The sequence below is a fragment of the Vicia villosa genome, linkage group LG1 (assembly GCF_029867415.1).
Source record: "Vicia villosa cultivar HV-30 ecotype Madison, WI linkage group LG1, Vvil1.0, whole genome shotgun sequence".
NCBI lineage: Eukaryota > Viridiplantae > Streptophyta > Magnoliopsida > Fabales > Fabaceae > Vicia > Vicia villosa.
In genome coordinates, this window is record NC_081180.1 from 12466170 (window position 1) to 12486710 (window position 20541).

The following is a 20541-nucleotide window of genomic DNA, read 5'->3' on the forward strand; positions in this document are numbered from 1 at the left end:
GAAGATCTATCATATACACACCCTGGGAAGCATGACCCCCCACTCAGCTAGATGGCATCTTTAAGCCCATCTCCGCTAAAAATCCCTACATCCGCAAGGGCAAATTTCTTGGTATTCTAGTGTTCAATCCTCTTCCACCTTCAGATTCCGACTGGCACACAAGCCACTCTACATCCTCAGATTTAAGAAGATTGAACAGGGGCAGCTGTCATACCCCAAAATTTGCCCACACTTTTCAAAAATTCGAAATTATTTTCGAAAATTGAATTTTTATAAAATGTTGGGTTCATTTACAGTGATATCCTGAATTTTATAAATATTCGATTTAAAGTCTATTTTAAAATATAATGATTTACTCTTAAATTATTTATACTTTAATAAATAGCGAAATGCTAATTGATGCTTCATATACTTTCAATTGGCTTTTTATTTTAAATAAATAACATAGTTCAGTTGGTAAGGATTTGAGCGTAAGAGGTACAACAGCAAGAAGTCCTGAGTTAGAATCTCATTTACTGACATTTTTTTTCTTTTATTTGTTACTAACTTTATTTCTGTTTTAAATTATTTTCAAAAATCACAAAAATTGCTTTTTTTATTATTTAAATTTATTTTTTTCGTATTTCTTAATTAGCCATTTTTTAAATATCGTATTTTTTACCTTTTCCCATTTTTATTCAAAAAATTACCAAAAAAATCATAAATGAAAAAAGATTCAAAAATATTTTATTTGCATGTTATTTTAGAATAGTTTTTATGAGATTAATCAAAATAAACATGATTTAAAAATCAAATCAAACATGATTTTAAAATCTGATTATTATTGATTAATTATCATTAATTTTGATATTTTCCTTTTCTAACATTCTAACCTAATGTTCATCTAATATAAATAGAGACAATGCCTAAACCTATGGACCACCACTAACGCACCGTTCCCACGAACAATCTCTAAACTAATAACCCTTATTTTTGGCCTGATACCCTTCTTTTACCGTTCACCAATTCACACTTCAGCCACAAACACTACAAATTTCTAACCCTTACATGCTTTCACGTACGAAAAATATCACCACCAAATTTTAACTTTTTCCCAACAATCAACCTCTCTTGATGTGAAACTTTCATCGTCACAAAAACCTCTGAAAACATAATACCAGCCCCTGCATAATTTACAGCATCATCATTTACTTCACTGACATACAAGATACAAAATACTAACCTTGTACATAGAAAATACTTCTAAATATCATAATTTTATCAAACAAATATGTTTTCCTTTTCTATTCTTATTTTTTGCACCAATCATGAATTAAAAAGACACAGAAAGAATGGAGAGGAAGACACAATGTCCGTACAGTAGCTACTCCCTCCGTCGAACTTCCGGATCCAGCCGCAAGCACAACCGCTCCGATACCGATGAAGCCGACAGTCAGCACCACCGCGAATAGCTCTGTGATGCGATGCTGCTGAAACCGCCATGACCGCCGCACCACACCGTAACCAGATCTAACCACCACGGATCTCCCCCCAGGCGCAGCCGTCACGCACGATAGCCACCGCATGCTGCCGCTCTGCAAAAAGCTCCAAATCGGTACCCTTTTTATTTCTTCCATGTGTGTTGCTGTTATTATATTGTGTAGTGTTTGATATTGAAAGAAATAGAAATATAATAATTGACAGTGGTGGTTCTTCTTCCACGTACAACACAGGTTCACCATTCAAAGTTAAGAAAAAAATACTAAAAGAAAAAGTATTAGGTAATTAGTTTTTTTATATAAATGACAAAACTTCAAAAAATATTATTGTGTTTAATTAGTTTTTTTTAGAATTAATTTATTTTCATAAAATATCAAAATATTAGAATTAGACTTTAGAGTTTAGATTTTATTTTTCATTATTAAAAATACAAAAACAAGTTTATTTAGAATCAAATTTTTATTCTCTTAAATATGAAAAAATACCAAAAATAATTATTATTTAATGTCTCTTTTAAAATTTCACGTGTGTCAACGTCAACTTTTCTTTAGTCAACTTTTTATCAATTATCGTTTTTAATTTTGTCATTTTTTTTCATATGTCATTACTAACATTTTCTTGTTTATGCGAGGTACTACCATCTTTGAGCAATTGGACTATTTCCTGCGAACATTTATAATTCGTTTATATTTTATTTCTGCTTTAATTTCTATTTCGGGTTTTTGTAATAATTTGATCCCCATTCGGCAAAATGTAATCCCCATCCCCGAAGCCATGTAATAGTGTAGGACTTTACATTCTGCACTTTATTTTCTGTATATTTTTAACTGCTAGTAATTAGGATTGTATGGAAAGATAAATTAATTGAACCGTTAGCTCACTAACCACGAGACAAATTAACTGAAAACAACACACTGTGCACTCACTCACCTCTAGGGTACGCCCCTCTTGGTTGCCTTACGAATAATAATGGTCGTGTCCCTCGAATATAGAGGTACCCATTAGCAGATTGTCCCTCAATACAAAATCGTCACTAAGTCCCTCGATGACTCTCGATTGTTGCCTACGAAAAAGTGACGATAGTCCCTTCGAACTTGCTAAAGGTACCTCTACCTGTTGCGTACAACGACCTACGATGACCCTTCGATGACCCGCACGTCCAATATAAACAAGGACTACCTACTTCTACATAGTATGGATAGTCCTAGGAACTTTAAAAAGCATAGAAAAAGACCAACTATTAGGGTAGTGCTCTTAATCTGCCTAGTTCAACAAAAATATCTTTTCAACACTCTTTCGAAAAACTAAGGCTACGCATTTACGCTAAAGTCCTTATGCCTCTTTTCAACTCAAAACAAACAAACATGAGCTAAGCAAATTAAGAGCCCGTAGATAACTACGGATGAAAAGGGTGCTTGCACCTTCCCTTTTCATAACTTACCCCCCGAGCCCGTTTTCTTTTAAAAAGGTCTTTTTCTGTACTTTTTGCCTTTCCTAAACATTGGACAAAATAAAAGTCGGTGGCGACTCATGCTCACCGCAACATTGTTGCATATTAAAAATAAAAGTCAGTTCACCGAGTTACAGAACTGGCGACTCTGCTGGGGAGTCTTTAAGAGGGGTTTACCTTAGGGCTTAGTTCATTATAAATGTTTTTAATTGTTTGTTTGTGTGCTTTATTTTTAAGGGAAATGCTTGGGTTTGTTATTGTGTGAAAGACCCTACACCTGGATCTGAGTACCTTTAGGTAAATGGCATGAGATCAAGGAGACTGCACAGCGTATACTGATGTGGTTGATCTGATGGCCATCGTTAGTGCGACACATTGGTTTGTCCTGGTGTTCCTTGGGATCCGACTCGAGGAAATGCTTGGCTACCGCGTGGTGTCATTAAGCACTAATTCTCCCCTAGAACCTTAGTTGAACTAAACTTTGGCCTTTTAGAAAGTAGCGAGATGGCTGGCTTTGGTTCCGACTGAAGTTGGTTGATACTCGAAGCTACACTCATATGGACTGGACTTTCGGGACCTTTTCGGTTGGTGATTCGATCGCCGAACTGAAATAAGCGCCTTCGAGAAAGGTCAATGATATGAGCTCCCTAGAACCCGATCTTTATCTAGGACAGGTTGAACCAACTAAACTTCAGTGGGAGGGTACTTACCTTTGAACTTCATGCAAGCCTTTAAACCTAAGGCTACTTGTGTGACTTGTTTGTATTCATTATCTAACCGTTGGTTTTCTTGCAAGGTTTGTTTATACCCTAATCGTTTGGTTTCCTTGCAGGATTTGTTCATACCCTAACAGGTTTTGTGTGTAGGACTTACTTGTCCATATTACCTTATGCTTTTACCTAACATGCTGACTAATCTTTTTCAAGGATCTTAGGGATTCATAACACATACTTTCCAGGTACTATGGAAGGACTACCAAGAGCCTAAATTTATATCAAGGGGCAAGAGGATTTATTTTCCTCTAGCCAGATGCCTTCAAACTCAAGGGTACAATTCCTATCAAGGGGCAAGAGGATTTATTTTCCTCTAGCCACATGCCTTCAAACTCAAGGGTAAAATTCCTATCAAGGGGCAAGAGGATTTATTTTCCTCTAGCCAAATGTCTTCAAACTCAAGGGTACAGTTCTTATCAAGGGGCAAGAGGATTTATTTTCCTTTAGCAACATGCTCTTAAGCTCAAAAGTACCATACCCTGAATCAGAGGCTATGACCCACTGGATATGGTGAGCCTGATTCTTAAAGAAGGACGTTCAGAGATGGAAGTCGTAGTTCTTCAACAAAGCTGCAACTACATTTCAATGTTGCAAATTGGGTTCCAAAAAGATCCTTGAAAACATTGCATATGCATTTGCATACATATCATTGCATAACAGGTTTCCAGACAACGAGCTTATCATTTTCTGCCTCAAATCCCTAAAGCTTGATACTTACAACTCTTTTGTGGCTTCGTCAGAATCTTCTTCTTAGAAGTAATCTGTAGTTCAGATACAAACACTTGGTTTGGTTTCCTCTCTGGGGCACTTGGTCAGTAGATCGATAATTGCCAACCAATCCGAGATAAGGTACAAGACTTGATTGATGCAAAGGCTATCATATTCACACTTGCATGCCAAATTTGAAGTTCTCCTTCGACTCAATGGACCTTCTGAAGCAATAAGTCCATACGGAGAAAATCTCCTCAATGTTGGCAATTCGTAATTTCATGCATTTTCATGCGTAATCTTTCTTGTTCTTGTTCAATACTGTCTATATGCAATACTTGTTTATTTTTGAACTATAATAATGATGCATTGAATATGTTTGTCTTGAAAAAATCCATTCGCTCTCGCTCTAATATGTTTTTATTTGCTTGTGATACCAAAATCTCAGTGATAAAGCATGATGACTCTGAAGGGAGAATGACGAACCTATAATACCTATAATCTCAAATGGTATGCTTTCGAGTAAAACCCTGTTGATGATGTACAGGCATTGATTCAGATCCCTAAACACTGGAGATATAAGGAAGTTAGTCCCTTGTCAACCCCTTTGAGCCTTGAAGTAGGAGTTTATTTTTCTATACGAGAAAACCCTCGCATTTAACCCAGGGGCAGGGTAGTGTTCAGTTAACCTGGTTGAGCATTCAAAATTCATCAGGAGCACGCATATAAGGATACAACAATGGTTATCCTTCAAAAGGTTGAGGAAAAGTCGAGACCGCAATGGTCATCTCTCGCGCAATAAGAGGTCAAATATGACGATACAACAACGACTATCTCTCGTCGACCAAGAAATGAGGCAGTCACAATCTTTCCAACAAATCAAAGACGTCTCAGGATCATACGACTTGCTCAAAAAAAAAGAAAAAGAACGAATTAAAAAAAAAAAAAAAGCCCGCTAAGTCAATAACTTGAAAACAAATGACTAAGGCAAAAGTTAGGGCATCCCGCTGGACTTCAAACTCAGAATTCAAAAGAATTTGTCCAGGCAAAAGTTAGGGAAACAAAAAAGATCCTCAACAAAAGGGGCAAATTCGTGTGTCTATAAATTCAAGATCGTGTGATCAGACACCAATAATAAAAGGTAAGTGACTGCCATGTCCAAACACCTCATCAACTCCTTAATCGTACGTCTCAAGCTCCTCTTGAAGGATGAATGCTCGCGTCAAGTTAACTGAACTTAGGTTGGAGAACATCACGAAGGGGGTGGGCACCAATAAATTTTGAGCCTAAAAATCTTTTTTTTAAAACCATGAACCTGGCCACGCTACAACCCTCAAAAGTCCTAATTGAAACAGGGTTAATTCGAAAGCATACTGTAAACGAGAATACGGTAAACCGACTCCTGGGAGTTTTGCTAAAACATTTGAGTTGGTATCACACCATCTTTCACAAAAATCGATGTTTTGACATCCTTTCAAAAAAAAATCTTTTAAAAAAAAAAAAAAACTTCAAGACAAACATGAACTTTGCATTAGAATTATTATTTGCGTATGAACAAGTACTTGACACCAGGAAAGCTTCCATCATGAACTGCAGATGAAAATTTTAAGGGACAAGTTGTCTTCAGAACTCCGTTGAGTTCGAGCAAGAATATCTCAAATTCTGATCACCCTCAGGGGCACAAAAGCAGTTGGATACTCCATTGAGTAATAGTTCAGTCAATCTATGGCAATCAGGTCAAGATTCGAAGAATCTCTCAGAAGTATTGAACAATCAGGGGCATTCACCCAAGCATAGTTGAAAATTACCTCCGACCCGGATTAATCGGGGGCATTGTTCCTAAACTCATGATACTGGGGCAAATTGCTTATAACAGCACAAATCTCAGGAAGCCCTCCCGACAGGCATGCTTTAGAAGTGCTTCGAAGAGTAGAAATATTTCCACGACTTACTGAGTTGGCTAAAACGCCAATATGTACAAGGGGCATGACATGTTATTGTCCAATTCATCTGGGGCAGTCAAGTCGAGATTCAAATAATCTCTCAAAGGCGCTGAACAGCCAGGGATTTATTTTTCCCGCAAAACACTGCTACAATTTGATGTCATCGTTAACAACATTTTGCATTCATGCATCATACATCTCATGGCATATGCATAACATTCTCATTCATTTAAAAAAACATACCATACATGCATCATGACATTTCATAAAACTAACTTTGTCTTTCAGGTCGACCAACCGGCCAAGCAAGTATCATCAACGAATCAAATACAGCCTAATGTATGGCACCTTATGATACAGCCTAATGTATGGCTCGCCTAATGTATGGCCTCTTCTGATATATCCTAGTGTATGGCTCGCCTAATGTATGGCACCTTGTGATATAGCCTAATGTATGGCTCGCCTAATGTGTGGCACCTTCTGATACAGCCTAATGTAGGGCTCGCCTAATGTATGGTACCTTCAGATACAGCCTAATGTATGGCTCGCCTAATGTATGGCACCTTCTAATACAGTCTAATGTATGGCTCGCCTAATGTATGGCCTCTTCTGAAATAGCCTAGTGTACGGCTTGCCTAATGTATGGCCTCTTCTGATATAGCCTAATGTATGGCTTCTCTCGACATCTCCTAATGGACGGCGCATTCTAGTATAGTCTAAATAGATGACTCATGTTGTTACAACCTGATGTACGGTTCCTTCTGTTATTCTCAACAAATGTCCAGTGCACGGTTCATCTTGACATTCCAGAAGCATGAACCCCGGATGTTCTGAAAAAACTACGACAGACATGTTTCGGAAGCTTGAACCCCGAATGATCTGAATTCTCAACAGATATGTTCCGGAAGCTTGAACCCCGGATAATCTGAATTCTACGACAGAAACGTTCCGGAAGCATGAACCCCGAATGTTCTGAAAAACTACGGCAGATATGTTTCGGAAGCTTGAACCCCGAATGATCTGAATTCTACAACAGATATGTTCCGGAAGCTTGAACCCCGGATAATCTGAAATCTACGACAGAAACGTTCCGGAAGCATGAACCCCGGATGTTCTGAAATCTACGGCAGATATGTTTCGGAAGCTTGAACCCCGAATGATCTGAATTCTACAACAGATATGTTCCGGATGCTTGAACCCCGGATAATCTGAAATCTACGACAGAAACGTTCCGGAAGCATGAACCCCGGATGTTCTGAAATCTACGGCAGATATGTTTCGGAAGCTTGAACCCCGAATGATCTGAATTCTACAACAGATATGTTCCGGAAGCTTGAACCCCGGATAATCTGAAATCTACGACAGAATCGTTCCGGAAGCATGAACCCCGGATGTTCTGAAATCTACGGCAGATATGTTTCGGAAGCTTGAACCCCGAATGATCTGAATTCTACAACAGATATGTTCCGGAAGCTTGAACCCCGGATAATCTGAAATCTACGACAGAAACATTCCGGAAGCATGAACCCCAGATGTTCTGAAATCTACGACAGAAATGTTTCGGAAGCTCGAACCCCGAACATCTATGAATCTCTATCCCAGATATACGTTTGGAAGCTTGAACCCCAAACATTCTGAAGATCTATCATATACACACCCTGGGAAGCATGACCCCCCACTCAGCTAGATGGCATCTTTAAGCCCATCTCCGCTAAAAATCCCTACATCCGCAAGGGCAAATTTCTTGGTATTCTAGTGTTCAATCCTCTTCCACCTTCAGATTCCGACTGGCACACAAGCCACTCTACATCCTCAGATTTAAGAAGATTGAACAGGGGCAGCTGTCATACCCCAAAATTTGCCCACACTTTTCAAAAATTCGAAATTATTTTCGAAAATTGAATTTTTATAAAATGTTGGGTTCATTTACAGTGATATCCTGAATTTTATAAATATTCGATTTAAAGTCTATTTTAAAATATAATGATTTACTCTTAAATTATTTATACTTTAATAAATAGCGAAATGCTAATTGATGCTTCATATACTTTCAATTGGCTTTTTATTTTAAATAAATAACATAGTTCAGTTGGTAAGGATTTGAGCGTAAGAGGTACAACAGCAAGAAGTCCTGAGTTAGAATCTCATTTACTGACATTTTTTTTCTTTTATTTGTTACTAACTTTATTTCTGTTTTAAATTATTTTCAAAAATCACAAAAATTGCTTTTTTTATTATTTAAATTTATTTTTTTCGTATTTCTTAATTAGCCATTTTTTAAATATCGTATTTTTTACCTTTTCCCATTTTTATTCAAAAAATTACCAAAAAAATCATAAATGAAAAAAGATTCAAAAATATTTTATTTGCATGTTATTTTAGAATAGTTTTTATGAGATTAATCAAAATAAACATGATTTAAAAATCAAATCAAACATGATTTTAAAATCTGATTATTATTGATTAATTATCATTAATTTTGATATTTTCCTTTTCTAACATTCTAACCTAATGTTCATCTAATATAAATAGAGACAATGCCTAAACCTATGGACCACCACTAACGCACCGTTCCCACGAACAATCTCTAAACTAATAACCCTTATTTTTGGCCTGATACCCTTCTTTTACCGTTCACCAATTCACACTTCAGCCACAAACACTACAAATTTCTAACCCTTACATGCTTTCACGTACGAAAAATATCACCACCAAATTTTAACTTTTTCCCAACAATCAACCTCTCTTGATGTGAAACTTTCATCGTCACAAAAACCTCTGAAAACATAATACCAGCCCCTGCATAATTTACAGCATCATCATTTACTTCACTGACATACAAGATACAAAATACTAACCTTGTACATAGAAAATACTTCTAAATATCATAATTTTATCAAACAAATATGTTTTCCTTTTCTATTCTTATTTTTTGCACCAATCATGAATTAAAAAGACACAGAAAGAATGGAGAGGAAGACACAATGTCCGTACAGTAGCTACTCCCTCCGTCGAACTTCCGGATCCAGCCGCAAGCACAACCGCTCCGATACCGATGAAGCCGACAGTCAGCACCACCGCGAATAGCTCTGTGATGCGATGCTGCTGAAACCGCCATGACCGCCGCACCACACCGTAACCAGATCTAACCACCACGGATCTCCCCCCAGGCGCAGCCGTCACGCACGATAGCCACCGCATGCTGCCGCTCTGCAAAAAGCTCCAAATCGGTACCCTTTTTATTTCTTCCATGTGTGTTGCTGTTATTATATTGTGTAGTGTTTGATATTGAAAGAAATAGAAATATAATAATTGACAGTGGTGGTTCTTCTTCCACGTACAACACAGGTTCACCATTCAAAGTTAAGAAAAAAATACTAAAAGAAAAAGTATTAGGTAATTAGTTTTTTTATATAAATGACAAAACTTCAAAAAATATTATTGTGTTTAATTAGTTTTTTTTAGAATTAATTTATTTTCATAAAATATCAAAATATTAGAATTAGACTTTAGAGTTTAGATTTTATTTTTCATTATTAAAAATACAAAAACAAGTTTATTTAGAATCAAATTTTTATTCTCTTAAATATGAAAAAATACCAAAAATAATTATTATTTAATGTCTCTTTTAAAATTTCACGTGTGTCAACGTCAACTTTTCTTTAGTCAACTTTTTATCAATTATCGTTTTTAATTTTGTCATTTTTTTTTCATATGTCATTACTAACATTTTCTTGTTTATGCGAGGTACTACCATCTTTGAGCAATTGGACTATTTCCTGCGAACATTTATAATTCGTTTATATTTTATTTCTGCTTTAATTTCTATTTCGGGTTTTTGTAATAATTTGATCCCCATTCGGCAAAATGTAATCCCCATCCCCGAAGCCATGTAATAGTGTAGGACTTTACATTCTGCACTTTATTTTCTGTATATTTTTAACTGCTAGTAATTAGGATTGTATGGAAAGATAAATTAATTGAACCGTTAGCTCACTAACCACGAGACAAATTAACTGAAAACAACACACTGTGCACTCACTCACCTCTAGGGTACGCCCCTCTTGGTTGCCTTACGAATAATAATGGTCGTGTCCCTCGAATATAGAGGTACCCATTAGCAGATTGTCCCTCAATACAAAATCGTCACTAAGTCCCTCGATGACTCTCGATTGTTGCCTACGAAAAAGTGACGATAGTCCCTTCGAACTTGCTAAAGGTACCTCTACCTGTTGCGTACAACGACCTACGATGACCCTTCGATGACCCGCACGTCCAATATAAACAAGGACTACCTACTTCTACATAGTATGGATAGTCCTAGGAACTTTAAAAAGCATAGAAAAAGACCAACTATTAGGGTAGTGCTCTTAATCTGCCTAGTTCAACAAAAATATCTTTTCAACACTCTTTCGAAAAACTAAGGCTACGCATTTACGCTAAAGTCCTTATGCCTCTTTTCAACTCAAAACAAACAAACATGAGCTAAGCAAATTAAGAGCCCGTAGATAACTACGGATGAAAAGGGTGCTTGCACCTTCCCTTTTCATAACTTACCCCCCGAGCCCGTTTTCTTTTAAAAAGGTCTTTTTTTGTACTTTTTGCCTTTCCTAAACATTGGACAAAATAAAAGTCGGTGGCGACTCATGCTCACCGCAACATTGTTGCATATTAAAAATAAAAGTCAGTTCACCGAGTTACACATAGTATTAGAGAAAAAGTGCATAGAAGCTTAAAAGTAAAAAATGACTCAAGATCGGTTAATAGGAACAATCTCTGAAGAGTGTGAAGCTTGGATCATTCAAGATCAAGCCATTTTCATCTGGTTGTTATCCACCATCTCTGAGTTGTTTTTTCCACACGTTATCTCGTGTAAACATACATTTGAAGTTTGAGATAAAATTCATTAGTATTTCAATGCTCAATTGAAAGCTAGGGTTCTTCAATTGCGATTTGTGGTCAAATCCACGAAGAAAGGGAACAAATCCATAAGTGAATTTGTATTGAGAATTAAAGAAATCGCAAATTTGCTCCTACCTATTGGAGATTCAATATCAGAACAAGATCAGATATATTCTACACTCAATGGACTTCCTAGAGAATACAATCCGTTTGTGATGCATATGTATGGAAGTCGTGAATATCTCTCACTCTGCGATGTTGATGCTTTGTTGTACGTTCAAGGAGCTCAGTTAGACAAATTTCATCAAGAACTTGCTATGTCAGCTATTATTGTAAACCTTTCTCATACCAGTCTAGAAACAACAAACTCTAGAGGAGCTTTCTCTAGAAATCGAGGCAGGGGACGCTTCACTCGTGGGCGTAATCATGGTAGAGGCCTCCATACATCTGGCAATCATCCAACTTGTATGCTATGTGGCAAGTATGAGCATTTTATCGTAGGCTGTAGGCACAAATTTGATGAATTATTTACTCTTAATAATTCCTCAAACACGCAAAGCTAACAATGCATCTGAGGCAACTTCTCAACAAGAACAAGCTCAAAGCTCCCAAGCCATGAAAATGGTAGCAACCACACGCCAACAATTTGCTTACATTCAAGAATACTCTTTGCCTACTGAGTTGGAGTCTCCATCCTGGTTTATCGACACATGTGCTTCTCACCACTTCATTCATATTGATAATTATTTATTGTATAAGAAGTGTTATGTAGGTTCCAATAAAGTTTTTGTTGGTAATGGTCAAACTCTAGCCATAAGTTCTATTTGTCCAACCTGTTTTTATTATGAGTTTGTTCATCATACAAAGTTAGTTCTATCTAATATCCTACATGTTCCTTCCAGTACCAGAAACCTCTTGTCAGTATCCAAGTTTTCTAGAGATAACAGTGTTATTTTTGAATTCTTGGCTGATAAATATTGTGTAAAATCCCAATATACTGAGAAAATTCTCATTGAAGGGTTCCTAGATGAAAGTGGGTTGTACTGCTTTCCTAAACTTTGGAGTTTTCGGGGTAAGATTGAATGAATAATAAGCTTTAGAATCCACTTGGTATACAAAGCTATCTAGTTTTTAATTCCACAGTAGATAAACCTAGTCATTTCAATTCTAGTTTCTTATGGCATAGTAGACTTGGTCATGCCAATTTCAATTCCATTAAAATGTACTAAAAATGTGTAACATTGCTATATTAAACAAACATGAATCTTTTATGTTCAAGTCTTGTCCTTTTGGTAAATCTCATAGAATACATGCACCTATGTCTACTACAATTCATCATAATGAATTTGACGTAGTTCACACTGATGGGATCCCTCTCATAAAGACTATAGCTTAGGTTATAGATACTATATGACATTTGTAGATGATTACACTAGATATACTTGCCTATAATTTTTGAAACAAAAATCTGAAGCTATTTAAGCATTCAAATTGTTCCACACATTTGTTCAAACACAGTTCAAAATCACAATCAAGTTAATTTAGCCTAACTATGGTGGTGAATTTAGACCATTTACCAAACTTTTGATTGAGTTAGGGATCAATCATAGACTCACATGACCTCACACATGTCACAAAAATGGATATGTGGAAAGAAATCATAGACACATTATTGAGATGGGTCTTACATTGTTAGCACATGCTTCAATGCCTATTAATTTTTTGGATCATAGCTTCACTACATCAGTGTATCTGATTAATATGTTACCTTCTCCCAACATTCTTGATTTCAAGTCTCATTTACATGCCCTGTATGAAAGAGAACTTGACTACAAATTCCTAAAGGTTTTTGGATCTCTTATTTTCCATTGCTTAGACCTTATACCAAAAATAAACTACAATTTAGAAGCCAAGAATGTATTTACCTTTGTGTGTCACCACAACATAAGGGGTTCAAGTGTCTATGTAAAGATGGTAGGATATACATTTCCAAGGATGTTATCTTTCACGAACAATAATATCCCTTTTCTGCCATGTTTTCCAAGGAATCCAAAGCCACTAGTGAAGGTTGAGAAAACACTTAGAAGAGAGGGGGGGGGGTTGAATAAGTGTTTCTTTAAAAACTTGATGAAAGGAAAGATAGACAGAACACAATTATTTTTATCCTGGTTCACCTTCTCAATAAGGCTACCTCCAATCCACCCTCAACAAGGTGATTTTCCTCTCTCAACAAGGACTTAATCCATTATAATCAGAACCTGATTACACTTGCACGAGCAACTATCGTCACTCACAATACAGTGCATGAGCCAAACTGCTGGTGACTAACAATCCTGCACAAACCAACTGTTTGTGACTAACCAACTTCTAAGACTCAACTAGTCCTAGACTTCTTGAGACTCCTGACCTAACTGGTCTCTCAAGGACTCAGTTACCACGTAACTTCTGATGACAGTGTATAGTATTGCTTCTAGAAAGCTGTATTCACCACTGTGATATTTAACTAAGATTAAGTACAAAGTAATGAACTCTGAGAATGAATATGAAAATTTGCTTCAGAGAGTTTTTCTTCACACTTGATGATTTTTCAGAATGATGTTCTCGTTGTGTGATTGTTGTGTGTGATTCAAGAGATCATGAGTTTACATATACTCAAGATTTTTTTCCCGTTAACTTCAACTCCTTTTTGCAGCATTAAATGGTTTGCGTGTTTGTCTCAGCTTTTGTTTTCTTCCAAGGATTTACATGTGGATAGCTTCTTCAATCAACCTTGGTAATTGCGCTTTTGGAGTGTTGCAGCCGTTTTACTAATAATTATGTTTTTAACGGATTTATTTTAAATCAGTCTTCGTGATCTTCTGATTAGCTGTGCATTTCAGCTTCTGTTGTAGATATATTCTTTCATGATCTTCTGTTCAGCTTGTATTTCAACTTCTGTTGTAAGTGTATTCACAGCGGTTTGGTGCAGTATCAGAAGTTGCCTTGACGACTTGAGTATCTCTTGCATTTATCTAACTTTACATTTATTCCAAGTTCTGATTGTGCTGATACTGGTACATCTTCTGAAATCAGAAATATATGATTAGAGTATCATGTTTGCTTATACAAAATTTATTTGTTTGTTATCATTAAAACACTAAAATATGATTAGACCCAAACTATGTTCTAACAAATATTCTGTTGGTGAGTCTACAAGAATGATATTATCCCCGGTGATCACTAGTCTTCCTAATAGTGTCATCTAACACACTAATGAGCCATTAGTATCTAACTCTACAAATGTTCCTCTACCTCACAATAATCCTATTCTTGAAAGTACTTTCCAACCTGTAATTGACTCAAGGAGTCAAAATCATAACTTTTCTTCTTTAGGTGTTCCTTCCCTAAGTGGTAACATCAATGGGGTATTTACACCAATCGTATCTGACCATGTGTCTGGTTCAATAAATTATCCCGAGGATAATGAACCACCACAAACTCATAGTACAACTCGTGTTAACCAGTGGATATCACTCAAACTCAAAATCCTACTTTAAATGAAGAACAAAGTTCTTCTGAGAACCATTCAAACACATAAATACTTCCCCTTTTTCCTTTTTCTGATGTGTCATTATATCCATCTATACACAAAAGATAACCATTTATTCCTCTTGTTAAAAATGACCATGCCATGTTAACTGGGGGTAAAACTAGTAAGTCAAAACCCAAAGTCTTTTTAGTCACATTAAGTCTAAACCAACGAGTGTCAAATAAGATTTAACCAATCCTGAGTGGGTGAAAGCAATGCAAGTTGAGTTCAATGCCTTGGAAGCTAATGGAACTTGGATATTGACTCAGTTACCACCTCATAGAAGGGATATGGGTTGCAAATGGATTTTTAAAATCAAAGAAATTCTTATGGCAGTATTAAAAAATACAAGGCCAAGTTGGTGGCTAAAGGCTATCACCGGGAACAAGGCTTTGATTTTACATAAAAATTTTCTCCAATTGTGAAGCCAACAACAATTATAATAATTTTAACTCTAGCTATCAGTTACAACTGGGACATTCAACTGGTAGATGTAAATAATGCCTTTTTGAATAGAACACTTAATGAAGAGGTATACATGACTCAACCACATGGATTTGTGAATACTAATAAAACATTAGCTTGAAAACTTCAAAAATCTATATATGGTCTAAAGCAGGCACTCAGGTCTTTGTGCGAAAAAGCTTACGCATGCTCTCCTTCAGTTTGGCTTTACTTACTCCAAATGTGATCACGCATTGTTTGTGTATTCTTATTAAGGTATATCACTCTATGTCTTAAACTATATAGATGATATTCCAATCACAGGCTCAAGTTCCAAGCTTATTCATGATCTCATGGACAAGATGCACTCAAATTTTGCTTTGAAGAAACTTGGTAGACCAACTTACTTCTTGGGTATACAAGTCAAGAATCAAGCCAATGGTGCTCTCTTACTCACTCAAACAAAGTACATAAGATATTTACTTTTCAGGGACAAGATGGAAAATTCTAATGGAGTGCCAACACCAATGCTCATCACATGTAAGCTAAGTAAAAATGGCTATGTAAGTTTCTCTGAAACCCAACTGTATAGGTCTATTGTTGGTGCACTGCAGTATGTTATAATAACTAGACCTGGCATAACATTCAATGGAATAAATCTTGTCAGTTAATGGCCTCCCCAAGGTTTTAGGCCCGCACACTCATTGGTCTGAAGTTAGAAGCCTACTAAGATATTTAAGTGGAACCCTTCATCATAGTTTATTGATTTCTCCTTCTTTATCTGCTCAAAATTTTCCCCTCATGGCCTATAATGATTCTCACTAGGCTAGGGACATTGATGACAGAAGATCCACACCTGGCACTTGCATATTATTTGGACCAAATCTGATTCCATAGAGTTCTAAAAATCAGTATTTGGTGGCTCGATCGAGTACAAAGGTTGAGTACATGGCCTTAGCTCATAACACTTTTGAACTACTATGGGTGGAATCTTTACTAGTTGAACTTGGTATAGCTCCTCATACTCCAAATCTTCTTTGTGATAACTTGAGTGTTGTTCTTTTATCTCACAACCCTGTTTTACATGATTGAACAAAGCATATATAATTGAATATTCATTTTTTCGTGAATTGGTAGTGTACAAGAAGCTTCTGATTCATCATGTTCCTTCCTCTGCCCAAATTGTTGAAACTTTGACAAAACCCCTTGGTCCAGCTCTCTTTCAAGAGTTTAGACACAAACTCAAGGTCCTGTGTGAAGTTCAATCCCCTTGAGTTTGAAGGGGGGTATTAGAGAAAGAGTGCATATTAGCTTAAAGATTGTGCTCAGTTATTACAACTATTAACTGTGAGTGCACTTGTCTATTAGATGTTTTGAATTGTGTTAAAACTATAAAAACTTTAGCATTTATGTACATTGAACAATATCTTAAGGTCATTGTTGCACCCTCAAATTTTCCCTCACATATTCAAGACAGTTTGCCTCCTCATACTCAAAGATTTCTAAAAAAAACTCAAGTTGCTAAATTAGGGTTTTAGGAGAGAAAGTCAACTAAACTTTGACTAGTCATAACTTTCACATGGTTTATCAGAAATTATCCAACCAAAGCTCATTCTCAAGGAAATTCAATCCTCTACAACTTTGATGTTGGGCCAAAGACCAAGAAATGCTTCAATTTAAAGATAGGTGCCAAAACATTATAGATCCTTCTAGAAATTCACAAAAAGTCATTTTTTGTCAGAGCCCATATCATCAAAGTAAATTCTTCAAATGCAAAAATGTTCCAAAGGGGGTTGTAGAGGACATATTGGGCTTTCCAAAAAGTACAAGAACATCCCCATATGATGAAAATTGAAAGAGTTATGATTAGTGGAAGTTGGCTAAAATTCAAGAAAAGCGTACAACCCTAATTGAGAGATATTGTGTTTTTGAGTATTGGGCCTTTAATTTCAAGCTTCCCATGTGAATGCAAGCTCATGAGAGGCCCATAAAACAATTCCTTTCATTTTTATGATTTCTTTTATTTTGAATTTATCCATTTAAATTCAAATTAAATCAAAGAAAAATTATAATTAAATGGAAAAGATTATGTGATTGCTTTTCCAAATATCTAAATCAATTTCTAATCAATCCAAGGGCTAGAGAACGTGGGAAAAGTGCAAGAAATAGCATTGGGTCAAGAATAGAAAGTTTGTATATGAAAGATTTCAATCAAATTTTCTCATAAACAAAAATTGGATTTGATTTGATTCTTTCTAAACAAGTTAACCTAAATCAACCTCTTATAAGTACTGAACCTAATCAGAAGCAAAGGAACGATTTTGACAGCCTCAAGAACCCTACTCAAGAACAAAAAAACCATAGGCTTCAAGGAACTTGGAGACCAAGGTTTCAATCAATTCAAGTCATTCTAAGGATTCCAATAGCTTTATCGGTGCTCTCTGACTCTGAAGGATTCCAGCCCAGCTTCATCCATCAAAACGTCCTGAAACGTAAAATCACGATCATATTTGAACCACATATTTTTCAGATTTCGATTTCATTCATACATGCATTTGTAACATGATTTGATTATATACTTGTGTTTGTTATGATGTTTTGATGCTCTCTGGATAGTTTGATTGAAGTTTTAGAGCAGAATGAAGGTTTCGCCATGGCTAGGGTTTTAGAACTCCAAAGGATTCCCATACGCAAGGGCATAGGTTCGATCCCTGCCTCTTGCGTATATTTTTCTAATTTTCCTTTGCTTGCTTTTGATGACAGATCAGGTGCGTTTGATCCACCCACGCTCAGGATGCGCTCTCACATAACTGCCATTGGATTTCTATGAGTTCATATCTAAAAGTCTAGGGAATATTGTCCATGGTGAATCCTCAGGGATCAGTTGTGCTGGATCCTTACGCTTATTTATTTTGTTATTCTCCATTCCTTTTCCTTTTTCTTCCTATTCTTTTTTATAATTAATTTTAATTAATAAATTCACCAACCAAAATTAATTTAATTAGATTTAGGTTTTAAAAAAATATAGTTTTCTTATATAATTACTTTAATTAATTTAATTAGACTTTTAGTTTAATTATTAAAAATTATAATAAAAATACCGAAAATAATTAGATTTTTAGGTTAATTAGATTTCAATTTTTGACATAATTTTTTAAAAATATAATTAGGATTTGATTAAATTAACTTTAAGGATTGATAACTAATTAGCCATTAAGTTTTTTTAATTAAATTTAATTAGATTAATTGTACATAATTATTCCATTTAGGTTAATTTAGAATTAATTTAATTTGCACTTTAATTCTAATCCTAATTCATTCCTAACCCTGATTTTCCAATCCCTCTTCTCACCGCATTCTCGCGTGCGCTTACTATTTTATTTTATTCTGATTTAAGGATTTGTATTAATTTTATCAAAGCCTTGTAATGGTCGTAGTTTTAATTTTCTGCACTATTATTATGTAACTGCAAAAGCTTTGTAATAATTTAAGCTAGGATTTTATTTTTCTACATCCCCTATTTTTGGATATGTAATCCCCTCCCCGAAACCTTGTAATAGTTAGGATTTACTTTATGTTTTTACTTTCTGCACTATATGTTGCTTAGATTTATGGATAATAGGCTTGCATGAGAAGATTAAAATTGAACATAGAATGACCGTAACTTCAAAGATAAATATCTGAACACAACACACTTCTCACACACTCACCTTTAGGATAGACCTTTCTTGTTGCCTTCGATTATATGGTCAAGTCTCTCGAACGTAGGGATGTCCTAGCAAGGTTTCCTTCCATTAATATCATCATAGTCCCTTCTATATATAGATCAAAGTCCCTTGGATGTTGCCTACGATGAAATGATCTTGTCCCTCGAGTTGTTTAGGAGAATGATGATAGTCCCTTTGAATGCTAAGACATCCTTATATGTTGCCTTCTATTACCATTCGATGACCCTTTGATGTCCCTTTACATCCAATGCATAGGACTACATACCCATAAATAGTATGGATAGTACTATCACTCAAGGAAAGCCTTAAAGTATAAGAAAGACCTTACAACTTAGGGTAAGTAGTTCCTAATTGCTTGCTCACAACAAATCAAAACTTCAAATACTTTTCACACCTCGTTTTTCAAAACATCTTTCAAGATAACACTTTGTATACATCCGTACAAGGATTATTACAAAGTTAAATTCTATTACAAATTGTTTTTCTAAACACACACTGTCATACCCCAATTTTTGACCCTAAGATCCTATATCATTCATATTTCAATCACTAATCAAGAGCTTCACTTGGAAGTTTTGTTTGTGGTGTTGCACTCACCTCATCAATAAGAGGGACCATCAAGCACCAATGATTGTTTATCTTTTATGCATACTATACTAACCCAAATACCAAAAACATTGCTTTGTTTCTTTGTAGGCTTTTGTTTTGTAGGTACCAAGCCAAGACATGCAATAAACAAGGCATTTTTCACTTTTCTGGATGATGAAATCGATTTCCCTACTGGGTAAATCGATTTCCCTGCAGCAATCTTCAACAAAATCACATTCTGGACAGCATGAAATCGATTTCCCTCCTGGGTAAATCGATTTCCCTAGTGTATTTTGCGCCAAATTCTCTTCTGGAACAGAGTGAAATCGATTTCACCCCTGGGGAAATCGATTTCCTTAAGGCGAAATTCAAAAAAAATAGAGAGGGAAGCTTGATTTGATTTTGGCACCTATTTTCTTTGACCATCTTTGTCATTTCACCAATTTTCCACCTCATCAAAATAATTCTCTTCATTAAACCCCATTTTACCACTTTTTACCATTTAATTGCCACTTTAATCACCAATTAAACACAAGCTAATTACCAAATGCAAAAAGACCAAATTACCACTACTCTTGCTCTCATCCTATAAATAGAGCCCACTACTCTCTCATTTCTCAAGCTTTTGAGAGCCAAAAAACCTCTTGCAATTTCTCTCCTCATTCCTACCAAATTCACCAAAGCTCTTCATTCTTTCATAAAGTTTGTGAGTTACATCTTGAACCTCACAAACTTTGAGCTAAACCACCATCCATTTCACTTTTTTTTCTTCAATTGTTGAGAGATCAAGATTTGTGTTGGTGATTCTTGAAGTAGATCCAAGTTTTGTTCAAGATTTGGTAAATTTTCTTCATCCTTTTTGTATATCATGATGTAGATCTTTGTTGCTTGTGTGTGATGCATCTTTGATGCTATATTGGTGCTATTTGATGGTGATTTGATGGAAAATTCGTGCTCC

The 20541-nt window shown here is 35.7% G+C and overlaps 1 protein-coding gene across 1 annotated transcript; it reads right to left on the reverse strand.

Moving 5' to 3' along the window:
- Positions 1-714: 714 nt before the first annotated feature.
- On the reverse strand, positions 715-9685 carry LOC131628674 (uncharacterized). Its single transcript, XM_058899502.1, has 3 exons — positions 9348-9685; positions 9130-9152; positions 715-1163 (listed from the first exon to the last, which is right to left on the reverse strand). The coding sequence occupies exons 1-3, from the start codon at positions 9603-9605 to the stop codon at positions 1070-1072; spliced, it is 375 nt and encodes a 124-aa protein (XP_058755485.1). The 5' UTR covers positions 9606-9685; the 3' UTR covers positions 715-1069.
- Positions 9686-20541: the final 10856 nt, after the last annotated feature.

Coding starts and splice junctions, on each gene's coding strand:
- LOC131628674 (XM_058899502.1), bottom strand. CDS start 9,605: ATGGAAGAAATAAAAAGGGTACCGATTTGGAGCTTTTTGCAGAGCGGC. Junction 9,153..9,347: donor CGACGGAGGGAGTAGCTACT/GTACGGACATTG, acceptor TAAATTATGCAG/GGGCTGGTATTATGTTTTCA. Junction 1,164..9,129: donor CTGGTATTATGTTTTCAGAG/GTTTTTGTGACG, acceptor TAAATTATGCAG/GGGCTGGTATTATGTTTTCA.